The sequence below is a fragment of the Ambystoma mexicanum genome, chromosome 3p, assembly GCF_040938575.1.
Source record: "Ambystoma mexicanum isolate Mex_15411 chromosome 3p, UKY_AmexF1_1, whole genome shotgun sequence".
Taxonomy (NCBI): Eukaryota; Metazoa; Chordata; class Amphibia; order Caudata; family Ambystomatidae; genus Ambystoma; species Ambystoma mexicanum.
Genome location: NC_090925.1, coordinates 287,464,133 through 287,490,694, shown reverse-complemented (window position 1 = coordinate 287,490,694; position 26,562 = coordinate 287,464,133). Strand labels below are relative to the sequence as shown.

Here is a 26,562-nt window from a genome sequence, read left to right as displayed (position 1 = left end):
AGTGGGAGTAATTACTCTGGAATCTCAGAGATCTGGCCGGAGGACAGAAATGCGACTGCACCCGCCAGCCCTAAACATGTGGCACGCTACCCAAAGCGCCATCGGGTGGTGCAGATAATCCACCTGTCGAAAGGTCTTCAGCCTGGCTGATTTCTGCCAATGGGTCACTGCTATTGCCAGATGTGGGAATGGGGCAATGGCTCTGCTTATTGGCCAGACTGCCAGGAAGTGGAGCTGGGAAACTGCAGAATCTCTGTTTCAGCCCCATTTCCTCAATACGGCATTTAGTACACTGTGCAGCTATTACATTTGATCAATTTGCCATCCCAGTGTCCTTTAAAATGTCACATTTTACACAAAATGCCCATGAAGCACCCCCAGTAGCAATACACTTGTTGTGTAAAGACATCACTTATGTTTCGTGAATGTAGGCCACACTGCTTCCTTAACTCAGTACACAAGTTCAGCAATGGCCTAAACAGCACGAACTTTAGTAACACAAAGAAAGTATGGCATAAAGCAGAAGTGTACATTTCCCTGACCTACAGATAAGCAATTAACTAACGCCTGCACAAAGATCAGGTACAGCACAGGAAGCAAGCCACATTGAACGATTTCATCACACACTGAGCAGGTATCATGGACAACAGCACTGCAAGCAGACCAACATACATTGTAATGGGTACAGGCTAGGTAGCAGCAGTGACAAGTTCTCTCACAGTCACCCATGAAAGAAACAGCCCAAAACTATGAGCCTGTCCCACAAATGCAGGCCATAGAGTAAATACATGGGCAGGAGCAAAGCAGGATTCCCTCATGTAAAGTCAAGCATACCGCGCTCGAGGAGCGGAGAAGCAGGGCAGCCTCCGACAAAGAAAGAGACCAGCACACTGGCCGATAGAATGCAGAAACTACTTTATTCTACGCTGTTACATGAATGAATTCCACTGCCCCCGCCCCAACAACCCTATCCCTCGTCCCACCCCCTCACTATCTCAAGGTCACATCCCGGAGTGTTCTGACCCAAACATGGGCCATCCAACAAAACGGTGGGGGAGGGTTCAGAGATCGCCCCGTCACGGCGTGACACCTCACCAATTTGAACTAGAACAAAAAAATATATATAATAGTGTAGTAGTAATTAATACCCACTTTAATACATACCAACAAAACACTCTCTTAGATAATATGAAACAGACATCCCATTGTTTAATTCAAAACATCTGTACTGATGAAGAAATAAGTGAATACATTACAAACAAGGGTAATATCAAAAGCATTTTACAGAAATAAAGAGGATCAGAGCATTCAATAAATACCCATAAAGAGAACATGATATAATGCTCACCAATATGAACACAATTAATACAAAGAAGGACTAGTTGTGGAAAATCAAAAAGACAAAACATGCTTGCCGTGGAGATTACAAGCCAACCGGTTTCAGTGCATCGCCTGCAGGTTATAGGCGCCTATTCATCAGGGAAATGTTCTGTTAACAAAACCATACAAATTATGTTTTTATAGAAGTGAAAGAGGGGGTGGTTGTTCAGACATAGATATTTTCAAACTGCGTGTAAGATCAAAAAGCAAAGGCAATGTACCTTGCACACCCACAGGCGAATGTGTTTACGGAGAAGAGGTCAGCTCTACTGCTCTTCTATAACACGATCAAGAAAAAATTAGTACATTTTTTAGATTTAATTTGGTACACCGCCAGTCGAATTACCAGCATACACCAGCACCTTAACTGAAATAGAACGACCAGGAACCTCAACGTCACCAAATCTTCATAGAACAAAGTTGAAATTAAAATTGCTAAACAAATATTCTACAAACTAGAAGATAATTCTATACCTTAACCAAAGTACAAACTAATAAAGCAAAGTGTTCATCAGATGTCCATTTTGTGGCAAAAACACTCACCTGTTTGTTATGCCAATGTTTGCATCACAAGAAGTCATCGCAAATACAGAAAGCTGAATGCGCAGAACCTTAAACGTTAGGCTCCCTTTGACGTATGAAGCGCGCGGGCCGATCTCCGCGAGAAGCGTTCTATGGAACTAGAGAAAGAATTGCTTTCTGCAAAGCAACCTTTAGAGAGGAAAGACAGTGTGCATGGCACCTGGAGATCCAAGAAGCCTTACTTACAACGAAACACGATGCCGTCAGACAAAGGATGGGACGGATCTACGCATCAGCCATTATGCCATCAGACAAAGGACAGGACGGATCTACACATCAGCCATTATGCCATTAGACAAAGGATGGGACGGATCTACGCATCAGCCACTATGCCATCAGACAAAGGATGAGACAAATCTACGCATCAGCCACTATGCCATCAGACAAAGGACGGGACAGATGTACGCATCAGCCATTATGCCATCAGAAAAAGGACGGGACGGATCTACCCAGCCATTATGCCATCAGGCAAAAGACGGGACGGATCTGCGCATCAGCCACTATGCCATCAGACAAAGGACGGGACGGATATACGCATCAGCCCTTATGCCATCAGACAAAGGACAGGACGGATCTATGCAACAGCCATTATGCCATCAGACAAAGGATGGGACGGAGGTACACAGCGGCCATTATGTTATACTAGTTTGGACTATCTTAACAAACTAACTTGGATCGTCCATATTAAATGTAAAAACTGAAATAACTCCCAAGAACCGAATTTAAATGCCCAACAATGCAAATCCATCAGAAGCACCATAATAGAACACCCTCCCCATCCTCCCCCCACTAAATTAAACAAGTGAGGTCGTCTTAAAAGCAATACAAGGGAACACTCTGGCTCCTATAATGGAATTTTAAAAGACCCCTTCTACATTTGCTCATTTAAAACCACCCCACAAGAGTGTGAATGATAAATTCACGTACGTTTTTTATAAGACAATTTGTAAACACCTCTAGGATTAAATAACACTTTTTCGAGACACCACCACACAATTTGATCGACAGGTAAGTAGCAACACTTAGCAATAATCACACAATGCTCAAATGATATTCTGCCCAAGGTGGGGGCAGGTAGGGGGATGGGGCTCTCTTTTGTCATTAGCAGCCAGTATGCTCACAATCAGCCGGCTCAATTGCTGAACCAAACATAGGCCGCCACCACAATGAGCGCACGCTGTTACCTGCACTCACGGTAACCTCTGAAAGCTGTATTAAACTCGTACACATCGGACCCAAATTACTTCTGGGTGTTGCATTCACCTGTGCCCACCTACAACCTCTTTATCTCCTTGAAGGGAGGCCAAGGCAACAGGCAGGAAGAGCTGGCAAACCTTTGATGATCACGCCCTGGGCTACCTGCAATATGGCATCTGTTGGAGCCTAACAGTGCGTGTGTTGGAGCAGCATGTACAGTACCCTCATCAATAGTAGCGTAGCACATGGGGAGGGGGTACTGGGGTTTAGGTTGAACGAGGAGCACCCCAATTCCTTTCAAATGACCTGAGGGTAGTCATTTGGGAGTTGCCATTGGTCGCACTTGCGACCCCTTTTCTCCCTTCCTACCCCTGTGGTCTCCCTTGCTACCCCTAAAAAAAGGAAAAAAGAAAACTCTTTTTTTTGGTTTTTAAATGGTAGCTTCTGGACTGTGGCCAGTGCCATGTTGCTCTTTGATTCTGGGGTGGCTGGTTTTCTTGTTCAGGCCTCTTAAAATAAAACAGGGGGTTCCACAAGTGTAACACTTCGAGCACTGACCCCAAATAAGTAAGAATAGGAATAACAAATAATGTCTTTATGGAATTCTATGCAATAATTGCTAGACTCTGTAAAGGTTTATTTCAGGCACACATCAGGGGTTGAGTCACTAATTTAGTCTGTTCTAAAACACCTCAAATTCACAATGCAGACAAAAACTTCCAAAAAGCATTTAGAGTAGAATAAGCATCCATTTCGCACTATGTAGTTTGCTATTCTCAAGTAGCAGTTATAGCATGTTTATTCTGCCGTTGTCTGTGTTACGATCATCACAAGACATTGCATCTCGCTGTCCTGGGTCACTTGACAATATCCTTATGCCTAAAAGCTTGTGTACAGTCTAGAATTGTTTGACCATAGCACATTAAATGGCCCTTGAACTAGATTTGCGCAGGTTTGACATGTGGCCAACTATGCCCCCAGACCTGCAGACGAACTGGCCTGCTGTTAAATCTCAGTTTAATGGTATCACTACAGAGTGTAATTTGATTTCTGACTTTGAGAACATTCAGACATGTAATTGCTCACTTTACTATAGCCGGTGAGATAGCTATAGCCAGTAAGATAGCTCAGTGGGTTGAGCGCTTGCTGCTGCGATATGTGTGATCTGCAGGTTGCATGTTAGAGTTCCGGCAAGGCCAATTTAGCCTTCATCTTTCTGAGGTTGATACATTACCAACACAGGTTGGGTGATATTGTATGCATATTTATTCAATATAAAGCACTTTAGCTTAAGTGCTATTTAATAACACATCACTATCATTTGGCCTTGAACGTCGGCATGTATTCACAGTAATTTGGTAATACGGGCCTATAGACACTGATATTAATGATACATATGGTGATCTATTCTTGTATGAGATGTATATCACATTACAGTGATATTGTACCCATATTTTTCATAGTGTACTTAGGAAAAATGCAATGTGATGCCACTTCCTTTTTTGTCAAGGGCTGAAAGGTCGTGTTCCATCACTTCCCATGATGTCACTTCGGGGTGGGGGTCAAATGGCTTCACTTCCTGTGATGTCATCAGAGGTCAAGGGTCGTGTGATGTCACTTCCGCTACCCCAGGCATTTTGGTGAAATGAAGTCCCTGAATTACATACAACCATAACCAGTGAACGTGGACAGGTGCAGACTGACCCCGAACGGCCTCTCAACGATTTGCTGCACCTATAAATCATAACTGTCTGCCAGCATATTTGTATTTAAGGAGGTGGCCTACTTTTCTTACTATGCTATGAGAAATCACGCTTCTCTCCAGCCACAAGTAATAGCCTCCAGCGTTTGGCCCCCTGTGGCTTACAGCAGGCTTTCCCCATGCCTGGGGTCTACCCACTTCACAGCAATGTGCCTGGTCAGTGCTTAGAAGGAGCATGCCTGCACCTGTCTGCCTGTGCCTGATCTTGAGGCATCGCTTGAATGTGGTACAATGTCCAAGGAGCACCCCACACTGCTGCCTTTAGTCCAGCATGGGGAAAAGCTGCTCATGGCCTGCTGGGCCCACCTGCTAATGGGGCCTTGGTAGTACAGGCTCCCCACACTTGCTGGACCATGGCCAAACCCCTCATACTTTCAGGGGTCCCCGCGAGGCACCAGGACCTTGGTGAGCACCTCCAAGGGGCAGTATTACGGTCCTCTTCAGGCCAATCCTCCCACACCTGGTCTCAGACTTCGGTACTGGTTGTCCCATCCCTCTCTCGCACAGCGCCAAACTTCACCACCCCTGGATTACCCTCTTTTCATGGAGACCCGGGGCATGGGTCTACCTTAGGCCCAGAGGCATTCTCGCGGACAGCAGTGCACTGCGCTCAATGCCTTCCCTGTCTGAGCCAACCTTAGCTTAGTTCCTCGGAGTGTGTCGTTCTCTCCCTCTTCGGAAAGAAGATTACGCCAGACAGTGGGCCTAGACTTTCCTGCCCTGAGGGCCACCCAAAATAGCTGCCCCACTAAGGTACAATTGCTCTTCCTCCCCTTTTTCTCTCCTTCCATAGCCGCCAAAAGTGCCGGCCACAGGTCTACCAGCGCCCTGTGCAAGATTTTTCAGGCCGCCACCAGCAACTGAGACATGGCAGCCGTACAGACTCTGGTCTATAATACAAGGACGCTGTTCTTCAGACAGCATGGCACATCAGTGTAATGGCCTTCCAGCAGGGATACTGGGGGCTAAATCCGGAAAAAAAGTTGCCAGGCCTGGGATTCACACACGGTTGCTAGGAACAAGCTCATTATCAAGCACAATCGAATCATCCTGTGCCATGAACGGAAATAAAACACCAGCGCTACCTCGAACAACTCAACAACAGGATTGGAGCGATGCAAGAACTCTGCTGTTCACCCTGCAATGCGTGATTCTTGAATATGCGCTGGCGCCGCACCTCTGTCACTCACTAATAGAAAGTCATTGACTGACACTTTACATGACTGTGTCATGTAAAGGGTGCTGCCAGCTCACACAATGTAAAGTGTCATGATGACCCTTAACATTGTATGAGCTGGTGGCCCCCTTTATTTGCGGTGCCCCTGTGTGACCGCACCACTTGATTGCCCCTTGAGCCCCTTGCTCCTAGAGCCCCCGGCTCTGCCCGCCACCCTCTCCCCTCTCAACTGTTACCTTTCTCCCTTCTCAGCCGGCAACGCTTTGGGAGGGGGTCAACAATCCATTGTTTCTACCCAGGCATTCCAAAAGCTCCATACTCATGCTCAAGGAACAGTCCATTGCCCTAATAATGCAAAATACCTTTGCATAGTTTACTCATTAAATAAACTGTATTTCACCAATTCAGGTTGTGCGTTGTAATCCCAACCTAGGCTGGCCTTATTTGGGCCAGTGGTCCCACAAGGCTACAGCCTGTACCCCTAACAAAAGGATGCAAGGGTACATACATGGGAAGTAGGGGTAGGGCCAGACCAAGATTCCCTCACAAATTGGTGTAGTTGCAGGATGTACAAAAACAGTGAAAGCACCTCTCACATATCGGCACAAGAGCAACATAGGCAGTGCCAGTGCAAGTCTAGTGCAAGTCCATTGCAAAGCAGTATTGGCTGAGCATTCTGGCGCCACAGCAAATTTCCCTTACAAAGGTGCACTGTGATTTATTTGTTTGCTGGCATTTAGCTTGTTGTGCAGAAATATTTGTACCATTTCAAGTTATAACACAGAGGGCCTCATTAAACGGTAGGCGGTAACCATGGCGCCATTAGCGCCATGGTTGCCGCCAGTATTTTACTGTGTACGCCTTGGTGGATGGCGGAATTACCGCCCTACTCCAAGGTGAGCGGGGGCGGTAATTCCCCATTCACCCAGGCACTTCCCCATTCCCATTTTTGCCCCCATAGGGCTCAATGGGAATGGGGAAGGCGCCAATTATGGTACCGCAAATTGTACGGTACTGCAAATTGCAGTACCGTAATTAGCACCAAGGTCCCTTTGCGGCAGCCTACTTTAACGGCTGGCAAAACCAGCCGTTAAGATCGGGTCCCACAAAGGGAACTCGTAGTAAGGCGGTAAGGGTTTACCGGTACTGGTGCCCTTACCGGTACTGGTAAACCCTTACCGCCTAACGTGTAATGAGGCCCAGAATCTTGTGAATTGTTTAGCATGTAGTTGGGATACCAGTAGGGAAACTACATCTCCCAGCAATTCAGGAGCTGTTTATTTTCCTTGGGGCGCTGGTAAAACGTTTTTCTCTGGCTATCTAAAGCCAACTTCACCTGCCAGCTTGCTTTGCCTCCTGTGAGGAATCGGATGGTGTCCTCACTTCTTTATCCACATATCCTCGGAGGTGGCTAGGGAAAGGCTGTCCCTATGGGATCCTGACCATGGGGGTGGACACGCGAGGGAGGATCACCTGGGTGGTGGAGATTTGGGGATTGGGGATGAGGCACCCTTAGGTGAGGAATAGTATCCCCCATTTCACTTTTCTAATGAGTCTAATATCCTCAGGCCTTTGTAGGTTATTGCCAGTCCCTGCCATATCTTTCCCATAAATCATCTGCCAGTGAACACCAGTCAGGTACGGGGATGAGCATGAGACATACCAGAGCCATACATCCTCTGTTTATTGATTCTTACTCACATGAACACCACGTTGGTACTGGGACGAGGAGGATGCAAGAAAACCTGACAACAGACTACAGAACTAAACATGCACAGTCTAATTGCTGAGTACCTAATCAAGCTGGCAGGATATTTTAATTCCAGTACTGTTGGAAGAGGAGGAACATGAATGAGAGAGCAGCCATGTGTAAGCAAAACCCAGAGAAATCCGGAGAAACCGGAGAGGGATGCAGAGCAAGCACAGCAGGAAGCAAGGTGGAAAGCAGGCCGGTGCGAGAAACCTCTGCACAGAAAAGTTGGTGCTTCCCTCTGAACTGGGGAGGCATCTGGAGAGGCCTGGAGAGAACCAAAGCAGCGCCGCCGAGTGAACCACAGCAGAGAAGGGGCTGGCAGAGTCAGAGAGGCTGTGAGGTGCATTGTCTGTACTGGCAGGCGAGAGAGAAACTGTCCACAAAGCTGCAGGAGGACTGGCAGGACAGGCAAAGCTTCCTGGAGACATGGCCAGTGCTGCAGTCCCACACCATACGCTGGACAAGCCAAGCAACACCGGCGAGTCTGCCCAGGAGAACTGGGAGCCCAGGGCACACCGACATGGGGTTCAGTGGGAAATTTGCCATATATGACAAACTGTTAAATGATAGAGACTGTATTTACGTGAACTCCTTTACTTAAGATAATCTGGGGGAAATTCAGAATAAATACAACAGCAAATTAATGTACTGTGATAAAACCAGAGGAAACGTACATACTAGTGAATTTAATTGATTGTGAACTAATATGAAAATTAATGTTAACAAACAAAGCCAAACAGGCAAGCAGAACTGAATAAATGTGATGAACATTGTCAAGGGGAAAACAATAATTGCTAACAGTTAAGCAGACATTATTGAATTTTACTGAAAGAGATGAATGGGTGTGAAAAGAAAGCCTGTATGCAAGAGTAACCTGGAGGAAGGGCTCAAAATACTTTGACCAAGACACCTGAAACAGTGAATACGTTTCCGAGCAGGAGAGTGTTCTGGGAAGCCTATGTTGGTCTTTGCAAGTGAAAGCCAATAATGGTGACAAAACAAGCAATAATAAAGTTTCCAGGGCACTTGAAAGGATAATAAGCCAAGCCTCCCTGTGATGCTGAAACTGTGGTAAGACACCTATGAAACAGATCCAAGTAGGGTGTGTCAGTTGCGTGACCTGTAATGGGTGGACCATGTGGTCTGACAACTGCGCCTAGACTGAATACACCTACCAAAGGAAAAACCACTTTGTGATTGAATAAAGGAAAACCATGTGAACTAATATTGAGGAATTGAACTTTATAAATTGGTGAAAGGTAACCAAACCTGAAGAGCTGGAAAGTATCCCAGGGAATTGTGGTATTTTGGAACATTGAAAGACTTGGAATCTTGGGAAAGGGAATCCCTCTTTTGTAACATGGACTATTTGAACCTTGGGGATGGGAAACCCCTTTTCCACACAAGAGCTGGAAGAAGCTCCAAACTTTTATTTTGAACACTTCTCATTTGATGCTGGCATCCCTACACATTGTATCCAATTATATGTGAGGGCAAGTATAGGTTTTGGACACAGACAGCCAATTTCTTTGAACTTCCTGACACAGAGTATCATTAGCCTTATTTAGGTAGGGAAATCCCACCTTAGCATAGGGCAAGTTAGGCCTTTTTCCAACCTCCTTTTTAGTTAGTAAAGGTTTGTATCCCAAAACTGTATTCACTTGTCTGTTTCTACTTCATGATGCCTTCACACTCCTAATTGTGATTTATTTGTTTGCTGCCATTTAGCTCGTTCTGCAGAAATATTTGTACCATTTCAAGTTAGGAAATATCATCTTGTGCATTGTGTAATTGTTTACCAAGTAGGTGCATTACCAACAGGGAATTTCATCTCCCAATAATCCAGGCTCTTCTTTATTATCCTTCGTGCATTGCGAAGCCAGTTTGTTCACCGGCTATTTAAAGCTAACGTCATCTGACAGTTCGTTTTGCCTCCTAATATTGATTTATTTGTTTGCTGCCGTTTAGCTCGTTGTTTAGAAATATTTGTACCATTTCAAGTTAGGTAATATAATCTCGTGCATTGTGTCATTGCTTAGCATGTAGTTGGGATACCAGCAAGGAAACTACATCTCCCAGCAATCCAGGTGCTGTTTTATTATCCTTGACAGCATGTTAGTACCGGCAAGTTGATAAGCTGGTTTTTGCAAGTTTGCATCCAGTTTGCCTTGGTGCTTTGCTATCACCCGATAGCCTCTGTGCAGAATCCAATACTGTTCAGGTATATTTGGTGGCTTATTCTGATTCTGATTGCAACCTTCTGTATTACACATGCGCTTCCTCCTAGGTCCATTGTCACACGATGGTATTGTGTCTGATCTCATTGCTTTACTAGATAACATGCATCATACTACTAAAATAATTACCCCTCCTCACCACTGCACCTCACCACTGCACAACACGCTACACACACAGTGATTGTGCCCTGCTATTTGGTCATGGATTATTTTTATTCCAGTTTCTAAGCCTGACTAAAATATGTTGTTTCAGGAAGATACTAGGCATGCTAGCAAGATTAGTGAAGCACCCATTTTAGAGGTTTCAAACCGGGTGGGGAAAATTTCATCCCAGATTACGGAAACAAATCAGGATGAACATCTTTCTGAGTTTGTTGCCTTGATCATTAAACACTCTACTGAAGCAACTACTCCTAGCAACATCATGGTATTAACACCAGAATCTGGAGAACTATTGCAATCTCGTAGTCCTGACACACTAGTCATTTACATATTGTTCTCTGGAAATGATTCATCCGGTGAGAATAAACCTGAGTCAATCTCCTTGCGTTCACTTAAGCTGCCCACATTTAACAACTGTCAAATGCATTCTACTTCATAAGACCTGCTGTCTGTTAATGACGTTGCTTAGGAAGAGCATCTCAACAGTTCCCCGCTCTCTCGTACAACATGGAGTCGCGATTGCAGACTTTACATCAAATCTAGACATTTTTGCCATCTCAAAGACGTGGCTCCATGAGGCGGCCCATCTTGCAGCCTCTCAGGCTCTCCCGCCTGCCTATAAGATGTTTAGGTCTGATGGATCTGGGCAGAGAGGTGGAGGGGTTGCTTTGATTGTTAAGGAATACTTAGATTGTTTTTCAGTTAACACAGTAAACCTTGAGGGCTGTGAAATCCTGTTTGTAAAAATGAAGGTTAATCATAATATGCCAGTGAGTATTCTCATCCTATATAAGCCCGCGTACTGTAGGCCACAGTTTGAGGAACATTTCCATGCTCTCCTTAATGACATTCTTAAGCCCCAATCACCAATGCTTCTGCTAGATGATTTCAATCTTTGGGCCGAGGATAAGCAGGATATTCGGGCATCATCATTACTTGTAGCCCTTGGAGCTATTGGTTATACTCAGTCAGTTATGGAGCTCGTGGTCGATGGTCACACATTGGATTGGGTACTGACTCATAATATTACTATTTTTCCTATCACCACACTGACTTGGTGTCACATCTTTTACAATCTAGCTGACCTATAATTGCCCTTCTAGCACCAAAAATAATCAAATTCCTGGTTTAGTGATGATATCATTCAGGCCAGGAAACAGAAAAGAATGGGAGTTTCGGAATGGGAATGAAGAAAAAACTTCAGAAAAAAACACTACATTATTGAGGCCAAATATATTGATTTTAACACCAGAATCAATATCACCAGGTCTAGCTCTAGTGAACTTTTTAAAAACCTTGAAAGAGATCGAGGGTAAACACGCAGCATATCCTTTAGTAGCTAGGAATGCAGCCTGGTATCAGGAAATACAGGATGAGTTTGTAAAGAAACTCTCTGGCCATCAACAGGCAATTATATCTCGATAGCACTGTCTGAAAGGTTCTTCCCCGGATACATGGTCTCCAAAGACTGCAGATAGTGCTGCCATTAAGCCAATGTTTCTCGAGTTTGAACTCAGACAATGTACTGAAGCAGAAATTGCCAAGAAAGAATCTAATTTCAAACCAGCCTCTTGCATTGGAGATGCTTATCCAGCGAACAACTTCAAAGGGTCTCTTGACCTGCTGGTTCCTTTGATCACGAAGATTGTGAATGCTGCTTTCAGAAATTGTCTAGTTCTTTCATGTCTTAAAGACACTTGGCTTACTCCACTTCTGAAGAAAAGCAGCTTGGACCCTCCATGGGGAAAAACTATTGTCCCATCATGTCCCGTACCTTCTGATGATCCTTGACCGGGTTGCATATTTGCAGCTCCAGGAATTTGTAGACACTAATAACATCTTAGGCACTCGTCAAATGGGATTTAGATCTAAACATGGTGTAGATACAGCTTTATTGGACTTAAAGTTCAATATGAGTAGTATTGTGGAGAGGAGTCATTCTGCACTATTGATGTTACTGGACCTCTCAGCAGAATTCAACCTTGTGGGCCACACAGTTTGCTGAACAGGCTCAAGGGCACCACACACTGCTCGGGGTCAGCTGCCCAGTGGATTCAATTCTTTATGGGCCCTAGAGTAGCAATTGAGGACTCCAGAGCATCTCCCATTATTACCACCTGTGGAGTACCACAGAGTTCATGTTTGTCGCCAACCCAATTCAATATCTACATTGGGCCTTTATTCAACCTCTTGGATAGTCTGGGAGTACAGTATACCAACTATGTTGAGGATACCCAGATTATCCTTGAGTTATCGGGTAATCATTCTCAGGATACTGAGGTCATGAATAGAGTTTATTCTGCTATTCAATATGGGATAACTATAAACAATCTTGGTCTCAGTGATGAGAAGACAGAACTTCTCATTACTGCGTTGGGCCCTCAATTGAAGAAACAAGACCCACTTTACAATCAATTCCCGATCATGGGTTGTGAGATACCTGTAGTCAGACAGGTTAAAACATTGGTTGTCTACGTGGATGCAGATGTGTCTATGAAACCTCACATTTCCCATCTTCGCTCCTATTGTGGATATGTTACGATGCTCCTACATCAAATAAGGCCTTATTTGTCCATTGAAATTAGATCCCTTCTTGCATTCGCTTCTGTATTGAATTGATTACTGCAACAGTATTCTGATCTGAACCACTCGACCTAATCTACACTCTCTTCAGACTGTGCAAAAGGGAGCTGTTAGAGCCATCTGTGGTCTACCAAAATGTGATCACATCACACCATTTAGAAGGGCCTTGCATTGGCTCCCCATCAAGTACAGGATTACCCACAAACTGCTGTCATTGACATATAAATGTCAGACAGCCCTGCTCCCTCAAAACTTTAACGAGCCGCCTAGAAGCTGATCCGTCCAGGCAAAACTTGCGTTCCATTGACAATCACAATCTTTTACAACTACACTTGAAGCTTGTGAAATGTGTTCTGACAAGATTCGATGTGAAAGCTCCCAAAGAATGGAATGCCCTTCCTCTTTCGTTGAGGATATCTTCCTCTCTGTGTTAAAGAAATCCATCAAAACGTGTTGTTCCACTTGAAGCTGAATTGAGTAGAATTGACGCTACTGCCTTATATCTTTCTTTGTTATGTGTGTGCACTGAGGCCCATGGGCATGTGGTGCGTAATAAAAATTAAATTAAAAAAAAGAAAACTACCATCTCACTAGTACAGATGCAGCATGTTTGAGGCCAGTCTAGCTTTTCTTCAAAACCTTGAACATGTACAGTATAGTCAGGCCATTTCAATCTAGCTTTACAATCGTTGACCAGGCTAACAGCTATAGTTGTTGGAAAATATTGAAAAAATGCTGTGACAAATCCTTGGATTTCGTCACTTCTCCCCGAGGGCGAGTTACTCATGAGGCCTGGGAGGTGAGGCTGCTACCCGATAGTCCCCCTGGAGGTGATACTCAGTGGGAGGATCTCTTGAGGAGGGATCCCCCCACGTGGGATTGGGGACAACTATCCAGGGAGAGTGCGGTATGTCCACTCTAAACCACAACTTCCTTCATTCTCCTACCCAATAAAGGTAACACTAGTTCCCTACACGTCTATGTATGTGTGTAGGGGAGATAACACAATCCTTTTGAGAAACACTGAGATGAGGAAGAGTAAGGACTACACACCTGAAGTATACTGAAAGACTGAGATGAGGAAGAGTCCAACTAACCCAGTATAGATTGACCATGCCAATATTGCCATGAGGAATGCGCCGCAGAACCATAGTAGGCATTCCTGTCAATGTTGACACAGTATGAGCATAAAAAGTGAGGAGGGACTCGAAACAGTGTTCGACCCTTCCTGGAGGAACAAAGAGAGAACTTATCCATGGAGGAGCCAGGATCATGAAAGACAGAAAGCAGAGTAATTCAAAGACCACGTCTGCGATGCTTACCGACCGTCTGGGAAGCTCATTTACCATTTGCTGAGGTTGGACGGGCCGGAAGGCCATGAGAGCCAATCTCCAGATGACGAAGACTGCTGGATGTGGAGTTCAGAGGAAGACAGGCTGCCAGCGAGGAGCAGAGTGATATGGAACCACTGCTTCAAATGAAAAGGCAAACAAAGCCTACAGAATCCCAACTGGGGACACAACAAAGCCATACACCAACCAGAGAGCAGTAGGGAAGGCCTTCACAGGTACCAGGGTTGCTGGGACACTTGGTGGGGCTTTGGAAGGATTCAAGAGATATGAAAGTCGGGTCTGGGACCCGCACCCAATTGAGAAGAGCATCAAAAATGCTCTTCTTTGGTCCCAGACCCATGTTTCTCTGTCTGCCTGTTCTGACAGTCCTGGCTCAGACCTCTGCCAAGGCTCTGCCAAGAGGTCTGAGCCAGGACTTGCAGAACAGGCAGACAGAGAAATATGGGTCTGGGACCCACACTCAATTGAGAAAAGCATCACAAATCCTCTTCTTCGGCACATTTCCTGTTATAGGGGTGAGTCAGACCGACCAGAACAATCCGAGAGAGAAATACGGGTCTGGGATACGCACTCAATTGATAAGAGCATTACAAATCCTCTTCTTCAGCATAGCCCCTGGCAGGAAAGTGAGCCATATCGGCCAAAGGAAAGCAGCAGAATTCTAAAAGTCTGGGGCCCAAACTTACAGGCCAGTAAAACAAGGTGAAAAGAAAGAAGGCAATGGGAAGAGAAGCATTCCCCCCGATGGAGTAGAACTGTGAGAATACAGTACCATGAGAGGGGAGACATTTTCTTGGTACACCAAATCCAGGGAACGGGAGTCATTTCCGCTGGCATTGCAAACTGCCTCCGAAAGGCTGAGGAGGGTCAGGGAACAGTAGTCATTCCCCAAACCTTCATGAATTGTGATAAATAGCCTGAGAAAGACCAGGGGAAGGAAGCTATACCCCCTGGTGTTGTCTCCCGTGAAACCAAGCTGAAAAAGGCCCGGGGAAGGGAGTCATTCCCCTGACACTCAGAAAATACTGAGAACAAGATACCTAGAGAAAGGAGGCATTCTCCAGGAACCCAATAGTGAAGAAAACACTGTGCAATAAGGAATGTTGTTGTTTGAGTTGGAAATGTACCTTTTGAGTTTGAACTGAGAACCTTATAGCATCACAAGCTGGAACTTGCTTTTGCATCTTGGAAAGGAACTGAGACCTGGGGAAGGGAGTCATTCTCTCAGGCCAAGTTCCTACCTGCAACTGGAACTATAGACAACTGTCCAGAAGAAGGGGGCCATTCTTCTGGACCAATAAGATCCACTGCTTCTTTAGTATTCGTTACAAGTGTGAGGGACAGAAGGAGGCATATTGACACACAACGGTGGACTCTCTTCATTTACTTGGACATTCTGGCCGAATCCTTAGTTCTTTAGTTGAGGCAGGGAAATCCCTCTTAGAGTTAAGGTGAGATAGGTTTCCTCTTCATTTTGATTAAATAAAGAGTTATGCCAACAAGCATGCCAACTGTGTGCCAGTCTCCTCCTTCTGTACCCTTACAATGCACACAAACACACTGGGGTAGGTGGAGAATATGTCAAGGGAAGATCAGGCAGTTTGAGAGGGTGCAGGAGGGGTGGATGACATAATTTGAATGTGAAGATTGACTGAAGAAAGAGCAAGGGGGTATGCTAATGAACGATTATGATAGATGCAAAGGACTGTGATGAAGAGGAGACTGTGATGGAAAAAGTCTGATGGAAAAAGTCTGATGAAGGAGAAGGACTGTGACAGTGAAGGAGAATGACTATGATGAAGGAGAAGGATTAGGACGAAGGACTGTGATGAATTAGAAGGACTGCGATGAAGCAGAAGGACTGTAATGAAGCAAAAAGACTTTGATGAAGGAGAAGTACAGTGATAAAGGACTGTCATGAAGTAAGTAAATACATGTTGCGATCTTGTGTAGCCACCTTTCTTCCATTTCTGGTCGCCTTACTCAAGAAGGACTCTTCTGGAGGAGAGGGACTTGATGGAGAAGGACAATGGCGAAGGATTGTGACGAAAGAGAAGACTGTGATGAAGGAAAAGGAATGTGCAAAGAAAATGACTTCATGAGGAAGAAGTACTGTGCTGAAGAAGAATGACTGTGATGAAGAAGCACTGGGTTAAAGGAGAAGGACTGTGATGAAAGACTATGACAAAAGAGAACGACTCTGAAAGAATCACTGTGAAGCAAGAGAAAGATTGTAACAAAGGAAGGTTGTAATGATGAAGAAGGAATGTTATGAAAGACTTTGATGAAGGACTGCAATGAAGAAGCACTGTGGTGATGTAGAAGAACCATGACAAAGGACAAGAACTGCGATGAAAGGGAAGAATTGTGATGAAGGACTATTAGGGAGGAGAAGAACTGTGATAAAAAGGATTGTGACGAAAGACTCTGATGAAAGATTGTGATGAAGAAGTTCTGTGATGAAAAGGAGAAGGGAAAGGACTGTGATGAAGGCGAAGGTCTGGGAAAAAGAATTACGATGGAGAAGGACTGTGACAAAGAAAGGGAAGGATTGTGATGAAGGACTATGACAAAGGAGATGGACTTTGACAAAAAAGGTCTGTGTCAAAAGATGCATCGAAGAAGGACTGTAAAGAAGTTCTGTGGTGAACAAGAGTTGTGTCGAATAACAATAATGGAGGACAGTGATGAAGGAGAAGGACTGGGACAAAGGATTATGATGGAGAAGGGCTGTAACAAAGCAGAACTGGGAACAAGAACTAGAAGAAGTAACGGCTGTAATGTTTTTGCAACTTGGGGATGGGAGTGGAAGGCGAAACAGAAGAATTGGAGTAACATGAGCTTTGGCACAAGCACAAACCTGTTTGGATAAACACTCGACAGGAAGGAAACATCAGTAGTAACTACTTTATTCTCATGCACACAGACTCCTGCTTTCACATGACCATCTCCCCCCAATCAGCAGCTCTTAAGAGTGGCCATGTGCTGAATGGAAAGAGAGGCAAGTAGAGCGGGGTATTGCACAAGCATGCCTGCTTTCTGCACACTTCTTAGAGGTATCATATTGACGGTATTACTACTTGTGTGGGATTGAAAAGACCAGATGAGGATGTTGCAATGGTAAGTGCAGTTCTTGTTGGTCTGCAAACACACAGACACACCACACATATTCTCACTATCATGCATACTCGCTAATAGGAGCCATTGGCCAACATTGATAGTTTCCACTCCCAAGTCTGCCCAGTATGCACGCTAGCCAATATCAGTCTGCCAAAGTGGGAGGTGGGCCGGGGGGGGGGGGGGGGGAAGAGAGTCCCAAGACCACAGGGCAGTGCATTTTAGCTGGAGCATAGGGATCCCTTTGGATAGCATGTGTGCAGCAGGCAAATGCCATCAGTTCAACATCAAATGTCACCACCCAGGAACTATTAGTTACTCTGGCCCTGCTTTTGAATGACCTCAATGTCATCATCAAAGTACCACTGTTTTGCAATGCTCTTGCAAAATGTTCAATTCATGTAATGGCTTTCAAAGCAAGTTTAATGTTGAATCAGCATTTTCACATCAGGCGTCCTACGTACAGACATCTATGCAGAGCCTGCTGGTGCAGGTTCGAATCCCGGCAGGGCTAATCTCAGCCTTTCATCCTTCCGAGGTCGATAAATGAGCACCACACACCGTGGGTAATAGTAAGCAGCGCTCAGATGCCTGAGAGTTTGTAGCGCTATATAAATGCAAAATCAATCAATCAACCTTTACAGGTTTAGCTCTATGCATTCACCCTCAATATACATGTATTCTCAACCAGCTTGTTTATCTTGGTTTTATAAACTGCATTGGATAAACCTACACTTGCATACATGAGCAAGGCCTGACCAGTGTGGTTCAGCATTGTCTGGAAAGTTAGCACATCAAATGTGCACATCAATTGCGCACCTTTTCTATGCATTTATCCAGATTTGAAATATCACAAATCGTGAGTATCGTAAAGTCTGCATATTCATGTGGTAGTTTTAAAGTTGCATGAATACTTCAGCTTGAGAGCAAACACTGCAACAATTTACCCATTGTGGAAGTAGCGCTCAAAGGCAGTTTCTCAAGCATTGCTTAAGTGATATCCGGTTGTTCATGCTATCAAACAGTTTAGGAGAAAATCTCCTGTAAGCATTGGATACATTTACCTGTTTTGAGATTATGTCGAAAAGCCTATCAAGCCCCTGCTGATGAACTTGCACGAGACCCCTAAACCTACCCCATCCCCTCCTGCTCTTACTTGTGAAGTGGCTGCTTCAACCTGCTCATGCTCTGCCTCCTGCAACTCCAGGAAGGAACTTCCATGACTGACCTGCCTGTGGTGAGCGACCTGGTCCTGACTACATTTAGACAGATGTCTCCCTGCTAGGTCTCTGTGTTTTCGCTTTTGAGCCACAGCATGTGGTGTGCTGCTCAAAAACAGGTGTCAATAGGCAACAGTCCCGCTGGCGACTTATACATGTGGGCACTGTGGTCTGCAGCAGGGCACCCCCTAATTGCAGGCGAGCATCATGCAGATAGTCTAGCTCAGATTGGTTTACTCCTCTCCTGTATTTCATGATAAAGGATGGCAAATGCTGTTTGTCACTCCGTGCCGGCCAGCGCACTACGGAGCCACCTAGCTTGCTTACTGCTTGCACCCACCAGCCCTCCCTTTATGGTGGGTTCTTTACTGGATCAACTTTACTAGATTGGATGTGAGAGTCAAGTGGGTCTGTCTGATTATTTTGGTTGAAGCTGCTCTTGGTAAATATAGTTTAATGTGTTACTGGTAGCTGCACCCATACGCGGAAAGAAGTCACAGTATTATAGGAGCCTCATATTGTCCTACAGAAATAAAGGTCCCAAGGCATCCAGCGTCTTCAAAAGCAGTCTTTTGCATCTGGGTTATCCTTTTTGTGACGTTCTCCCCAATCCCTGCATTCATAAAATGAAGCAGCTGCCAGGCTGGAAGCACAAAGTCAACCCACTCCCAATTACAATCCCTATTTTCTGCTGTCCTCGCTTCCTGAGGCCTTCTCCTCCAGTTGACTGAGTTCTTGTTCTGTTGTTAACACATCCTGCTTTCTGATGTTCCCATCCACTTCTTACCTTGTTCTGTTCTGACTTTCAATACTAGGCATGGCCCACATCCTGTTTATCTCGATCCAACTTCCTGTCTTTTGCTATCCCTGCGTTGTCCATTGATATGATAGGTTATTTATAGTGCGGACCCGGGGATCGAACCTGTGGTTCTGCGTGTCGTCTTGCTTCCAAGGTGAGCACGTTGCCCCTGAGCCATCCTCCCGAGATGATCAAATGTCCTCATTGCTAATGTCCACGTTGTCACTCTTCACCCATGGCCACTTCCAATCATCGGAGACTCCAACATTCATTCCATTTCGTACCCTCTTCTGATTTTGGTCTCTCTCTTTCACTTCCTTCTTGCAGGGCGTTTCGCTGTCCGTGACATGAGGCAGACTGTGGCCGTTGGTGTCATCAAAAGCGTGGAGAAGAAGACCGGTGGTGCTGGCAAAGTGACAAAGTCAGCCCAGAAGGCTCAGAAGGCTTCCAAATGAATCGCAGGATACCTGTGCCCCGCACAGAGAGCGTGCCCACCCCCTGGACTCCACACCCTTCCCCCCGAGGCGCATATGTGCCCCTTTGCTTGTAAGCGCTCACATGTCAACGACTGGCTGCTCACCATTAAAGTCCAATGGAAGTTCTTTAAAAGGAAAACCATGTCCTAGTGTCTGCAAGGCCTCGCAAAACACCCCAATAAAGCTGGCACAGTGTCCGTGGTGTGACACCACTTTGTGCACGTGTGGGTTTGTCCAAAGCGTGAACGGGGCGAGAGATGCTGCACTTGTGTAGATGTTTGAGCCCTCCATCTTTCACAACAAACACTTTGAGCTGTAAATATAATTTGCCCTGTCACTCAAACTTTGTCCATGTGCTCGTAGTTAAAACATTGCGCAATATGTGTATGTCATTCATTATACCCTGATTGGGACAAAGAGGTTGAAATTAATTAGTAGAAAACACAACTTGAAAACTTGAATGTACGCATCGTAAATAAAGGACGTGAACAATTTTCAAGAGTGAGAAATCTTCAGATAAAATCACCCACACAGATATGTGTATACATCTATATAATTAAAGTTCAGTTCGTTTGTTAGCCGAGGGTTGAATAGAATGTTGATCCAGAAGAAAACAACCAGTCAATACCTTAATTACGCTAACAAAGTCATTTCGTGGGATGTCTCCACGTCCTCAGGCATTTCATCTCTGCCTGAGGAAGTGGAGACATTCCACGAAAGCTCGCAAATATGCAAATGACTTTGTTAGCCTAATTAAGGAATTGACTCGTTGTTTTCTTCTGGATCAACATTATAACATATATATTTACAGTGTTTTATGAATTAACTACTGCGCACATCTTCAAGTTTGGCACTTTGTTTTTTAATTTATCTGTATTTCCGATGAGAAAAACTGTGAGCTTTAGTTTAGGATTTTTAGCAGTCATAAGAAAATCAAAGTGTGCATTTAAAAGTAAGAGCTGATTTTGACTTAACTATGTAGATGCCAGGGAGTCGCTATCTACACACAGAGTGGGCCTCATTATATGTTTATAAGTTTGCAGGTCAAGTAACAACGGTACCGGTAAGCTTGCTGACACTGTTGCTACAGGACCGGCAAACTACGAGTTCTGTTCTCGGGTGCATTTTCCGTCCACTAGGTCTGACCATGTCGGATGCACCGGCACCATTCCTGAATGGTGCCGGTGCATCCAGCCTCCCCATTCCCATTGAGCCCTACGGGGGGCTTTAATGCCCCAGTAATTGCCCATTTGCGGGCGCCGGAAAAAAAAATGATTCCGGCAGTCTCATAATGAGGCCCAGTTTATTTAGTTTCTGTGCACGTGATTGATTTGGCCTTTACCTGCTCTATATATTTTTGATTCCTAAGCAGGATACAGGGGTCCACCATCTTATCAACTGATATCAGCCCTCGTTTAGAGTGCGGCGGTCTGGAAATAACAGTGCTTGTTGCTCCGTGCCGGCACCCTTTCTGGACCGCCACACTCCAATACTGCCTTTCTGGGCCATTGTGCCCGGCAGGTCTGATCTGCTGGAGGTGCAAAGGCCCCAGTAGGCGAAGCTGTCATGGAAGCACCGGCACCGTTAGCAACGGGTGCCGGTGCTTCCGTGTCCCCATTCCCATGGAGTCCTATAATATGGACTTATACTTTATGCCACCTGGTATCCCGGGTTACCGCCAAACCTATAATGAGGCCCATTGTCTACATGAACTTTCTTTCTAAATCCACAGTTTATGCTTGGTTGTGGCATACTTTGCCAAATACTCACAGAACCAAAACCAAAAAAGTGATTGGTGGAAGGCTTGGAATTAATCTGACCCACTGGCACTGCTCTGGGTAACTTTCCACACCACAGTTTTTTAGCCCATCTGTGCCATTGCAAAAGGGGTCCAGACATATGCAAATCAGTCAGGTACTGCCATCACCTCTTTTGTTTTGCTTTTGTTACCCCATGTGGGACAGGTATGCCCATATGTAGGTCCCGTGCCTGCTGGGCCTAGAGACCCAAGCTACTCTCCTCACTGATGTCGTACAATGAGGTCAAAACATGTCTGGGGATGCTTGTGGTCTCGTGCAGAAGGGATGTGACCTAGCAGTTCGGGTTTGACCGCAACTTTGGGTGTGAGGGGGCAAGACAGTTTTGTATACAGTGTTTCCTCTTTTGTAATGGCTTGGCATGTGAAGAACGATGGTCTGGAGGGTTGCCCAGCGCAATGCCAGAGGTTAAGATTAATTGAAAACCTTCCAGCAGTGCCGGATTAAAACCTGTGGAGGCCCCTAAGCAGTTGAAATGTCTTGGCCCCCCCTTGCAAATGATCTGCTAATACGTTTTACATTTTCGGAACTGCTTTATTTTGATCCGTTACGAGGGACCCCTAAAAGTAGTGGGTCCATAGGCCGGTGCATACTTGGCCTAATGGATAATCCAGCACTGCCTTCCAGCCATCACCACTTTTGTTTTGCAAATACACACAGAACTGCAATAAAACACAATGGGCCTCATTACAGGTCTGGCGGTAACTGTGCCGGTAAAACTGGCAGGTTGCCGCCAGACCTGTAATGAATTACCGGCACCTGACTTCCCGGTAACACCAGGGTATTCCGACCCAGGTGGCCGGGAAGTCAGGTGCCGGTAATTTTCTAAGTCCCCATTCCCATGAAGTCCAGTAGGACTCCATGGGAATGGGGACCACGGAAGCATCGGCACCGTTATCAACAGTGCAGGTGCTTCTGTGAAACTCTGCTGGCGGGTGCCGTTCCGCCTGCCAGGTCTGACACTGGCGGGCGGGACGGCACCCGCCCGCCAAGTTGTAGTGTGCCGGTCCGGAAACAACAATGCCGGTAGGCTTAACGGCACCGTTGTTCCCGGACCAGCACACTCATAATGAGGCCCAATGTGTGGGTGTGTTAAAGTCATCAGTGGTATCCTAATGAAAAACAGTGGGAGAATTAGCTTGTTTTGGGAACGCCCCAAAGTATGTGACCTAATAAAAGCTCAGCAGACATCCAGTGCTGTCTCAAAATAAAGAGCAGCGATTGGACTACTTTACAAATACACCATCCCACCACCCCCCTCAGGTTTTATGTCCTCATCAAACAGCAATGCCATATTTTGGGTAGCATTACTCAGTAATTTGATGTAACCAATTCGCACTAGCAAATATGGTTAAGTTCCTAGATATTTCATCCATGGCATAGGTTTCTCTTTTGCTGGATTCCCAGCACACATGTGGCTAATTTCTCAGTTGATTTTACTAAAGGAACTTTTAAATTGTAAAATCAGGTAAGAGTGCATGTTTGCAGAATGCATTTTCATCAAGTGTGTCTACATGAGTTCCTGCATATTAAAGGCTTTCATACGATCTGTCCATATGGCATCGCTTCTTTCTTGATGATGTTCTCCCATTCTCTGTCTGCAGTTGGGATAACTCACTGTCGAGTCTTCCGAAATCTGGTGCTGAGTCAGTGTATGCTCATGGACCACTTTTACCTAGGATGTGTCTGTGGCAGTGCTTGTTCGGCATAAGTGAGAGTGTGTGTGTGTGTGTGTGTGTAGTGTTTGTTGTGTAATGATAAGTTGTAAACACAACAGGAAAGCCATACCTATCTGCCATCCACTGTAATGGACCTGAGTGACAGACCGCTGTTCTTACAGGCAGTCATAACAATCAGACATACTGCATGCTCGGTGCCTCCACCTTGTTTGGCAAGTTGAAATATGACACACCTCAACATCTAAGATTCACCAAATACAACTTGTGAAGAAAATTCGTACACATTTCAAGGTACAATGGCCCTCATTATAATGTTGCTGGTAGGCTGCCGGTAGTACTGGCGGCCTACCGGCAATCTCGGTTTACAGCTTCCGGCGCCTGATAGCCTGGTAATACCGGTATGTTAAGGACGGTGGAGGAACAGTAAGTTCCCTTTCCCATGGAGTCCCATAGTACTCCACCGTAATGGGAACACTGAAGCACCGGCACTGTTACTCAGACCTGCCGATTGTTCACAGGCCCTACCAACAGACTCGGAGTGACCCGTTCCAGAAAAGGTGTCGGTAACCATTGTAACCAGCACTTTTTTCCAGCCTGTGTCACTCATAATGAGGGCCAATGAAAGACAAACCAAAAAACACCTTTCCACTCCACTGAACAATATAATCAATTTATTTGTATTTGATTGGATTTTTATAGCGCTATACGCCAAAGTGCATATTTAAACGGACAGCCAGCAAAGTGATAATAAAGCAGGGCTAATAGGGTCACAAGAAGAAATACCAGAAAGAAGACAGACAGAAGAGTTATAGAAGGAATAAAGAGGTGCCAGCTGACAAGCGGGAGACCAAGAAGGTGACTCAAACAATGAAAGAGACACGCAAAGATGAGAAGATACCAATGTTTTAGTGGAGTGAAATGAAAGAAATGGGTGGGCTCTGCGGATGTTGAAAAGATGAAAATGACAGTAGTGGGCCGTAAAAGAAATCTGAATAGAAAGAAGAAAGTGTAGATTAAAAGACAACGCCCACATTACAAGCGGAAGAAGAAATTAGAAGAGAGGAAGGAGGAAAAGAAATAGAAAAAGGAATTAGAGGAGGAACGACAGTCAATGCAGGAAAGAAAAACAGAGAAGAGCTTTAGTCTTAGACGGATTTAGATATAACAAATGATAAGACATCCAGGACTGGACGGCAAGGAGACAGTTTCAAAGAGTGTAGTGAATAGAGTAAGTTAAAGAAGAAAAAAGATAGACTAATCTGAGTGATGTGAAGGGTCAAATGTCGAAATAATAGAGGGCAGAGGAATAGTGCAGAGTGAAAAGAGGAAAGGGATGATCACGGAACTCTGGGGGACATCATATAGAAGGGGCTACACGGAGGAGGATTTTTCAACCCAGCAGATGGAATAAGATAGTTTGGAGAGGACCAGGCTAGGACAGAACTCTTAAGACCAAGATGAAAAGGAGAAGACAGAGGAATAGAGTGATCAACAGCATCAAAGGCTTCTGATAGATCAAGAAGGACAAGCAATGAAGATTGTTTAGAATAGCGGGCAGAAAGGAAGGAGTTGGAGACGAAGACAAGAGCTGTTTCTGTTGAACGTAAAGGTCGGAAACCAGATTGATATGCTGGGACCAGAACAGAGTTCTTAAGATGAAGTGAAACCTGCGAGTAAACAATACCCTTTAGAAGTTTTGAAATAAAGGGAGGCAAAGAAATAGTTCCAGAGTTTGCAAGGAGAGAGGGATCAAGCGAAGATTTCTTTAGAATAGGAAGAATAGAAGCACGCTTAACGTATGAAGAAAAGATTGAAGTATGCAATTACATTTTACAGAGTACTGTCATTTAGGAAAGAAGAGAAGGAGTTTAGGAATTAGGATGGTAAGGGGTCAGAGGGAGCCATACTTGTATGACCTTGAGAAAGAAAAGATGCAGTAGCTGTATTGGAAAGAGGGGAGAAAGTAGACATAATACATGAAGAGGGAGAGGAAGAAAAGGTAAGGTTGGAAGAGGAAGAAGAAGAGATAGAGGAGTGAAGGAGTGTCACCGTAGAGGAAAAATACGAAGCTGAGCCAGAGGCGGGAGTAGGGGATGATTTAGCAGGATGGGCCGCAGAAGGATTTATCAGCAGAGTCCGAAAGGGGTTAAAACACGCAAAAACAATAATACTAAATATCTTAACATAACATTGATTTCGAACTGGTCACTCCATGAAACATATACATTTCAATACAAAATCAAATATTTGTAAAATATAAATGAACAATTCATATAAAATTAAAGCATGCAAAATAGCTCCATCTTTAAAAACTGCATCCTATTAAGGTGATTTAGTGCATAGATAACAAGATGTTTGGTAGTTGGAAACAGAAATAAAACCAACCATTATTACAGTATCAAATTTCATAGCTTAAGGGAAATGTTCATCTCTAGGCGAGCACGAGACTGCTATTGGCAAAATGGCGGTGTCAGCCCCATGGACTCCATTGGGGACTTGGAGTATTTACCATAGACAGTGATTCCGTCCAAGGTAAACCGTCAATTTTTTTAATATAAAGTGGAGAAAAAACCTCCACCCACGTGGTGGCGGTTTCCCTCCACTTTACCACACAATAAGATTCTTAGTGTGATGGTAAAGTGCCTCTAAAGCAGCGGTAAATCTGTTACTGCCAGAATACCCCCTGTTTTCCTGCACCACCATACTTTTAATGATGACTAATATCCAAATACCCTTATTTACAGTCAAGATCTTTGTTTTGCAGTAAGTTTTAATCCCATTTAAACCTGGTTGCAGCTCTAAGGGTTTCCTCAGCAACACGTGCCCAGTAGTGAGGCTTAAGGTTGCGCTCAAGCACGGCTTCCAAGGAACACCCAAAAGCCTTTGGCCCAATTAAGTGTAGATGTTTAGGGCCAACCTTGGAAGGTTGCAGACATTATCCATTCTCAGTAGACCATTGAAATCTGCCTGATATGCAATAGCATCTTGATTAATTCATCGCATGACCAAAAAAGCCAGCGGACAGTAAGCTGCTCCGCGATGTGCAACACCTGCTTCCCATTTTATGCTTAAGGTAAGAAAGGACGTGGTCAGTTTCAGTAAGGACATCAGGAATAGATTCTCTGCTGCAACAAAGTCAGACCCTGGTCACTATTTCCCCCACAGTTTGAACCCTTCACCCTTTACCTGGTAGGCTATTATGCAAGTCTATGCAAAAGGGACGAGCATACTCATCCTTGGCATTTAGAGCATCAGATCTTCCTTTGCAG

The 26,562-nt window shown here is 44.9% G+C and overlaps 1 protein-coding gene across 4 annotated transcripts in view; it reads left to right on the top strand.

Annotated features, from left to right (window-relative positions):
• EEF1A2 (eukaryotic translation elongation factor 1 alpha 2) overlaps positions 1-20,009 on the top strand; it is a 142,318-nt gene extending 122,309 nt beyond the window's left edge. For all 4 annotated transcript variants that reach the window (XM_069650813.1, XM_069650815.1, XM_069650816.1 and 1 more), the window contains exon 8: positions 19,649-20,009. In XM_069650813.1, the coding sequence (XP_069506914.1) occupies positions 19,649-19,776 (128 nt within the window). In that variant the 3' untranslated portion in view covers positions 19,777-20,009. The remainder of the gene's footprint in view (positions 1-19,648) is intronic.
• The last annotated feature ends 6,553 nt before the right edge of the window (positions 20,010-26,562 follow it).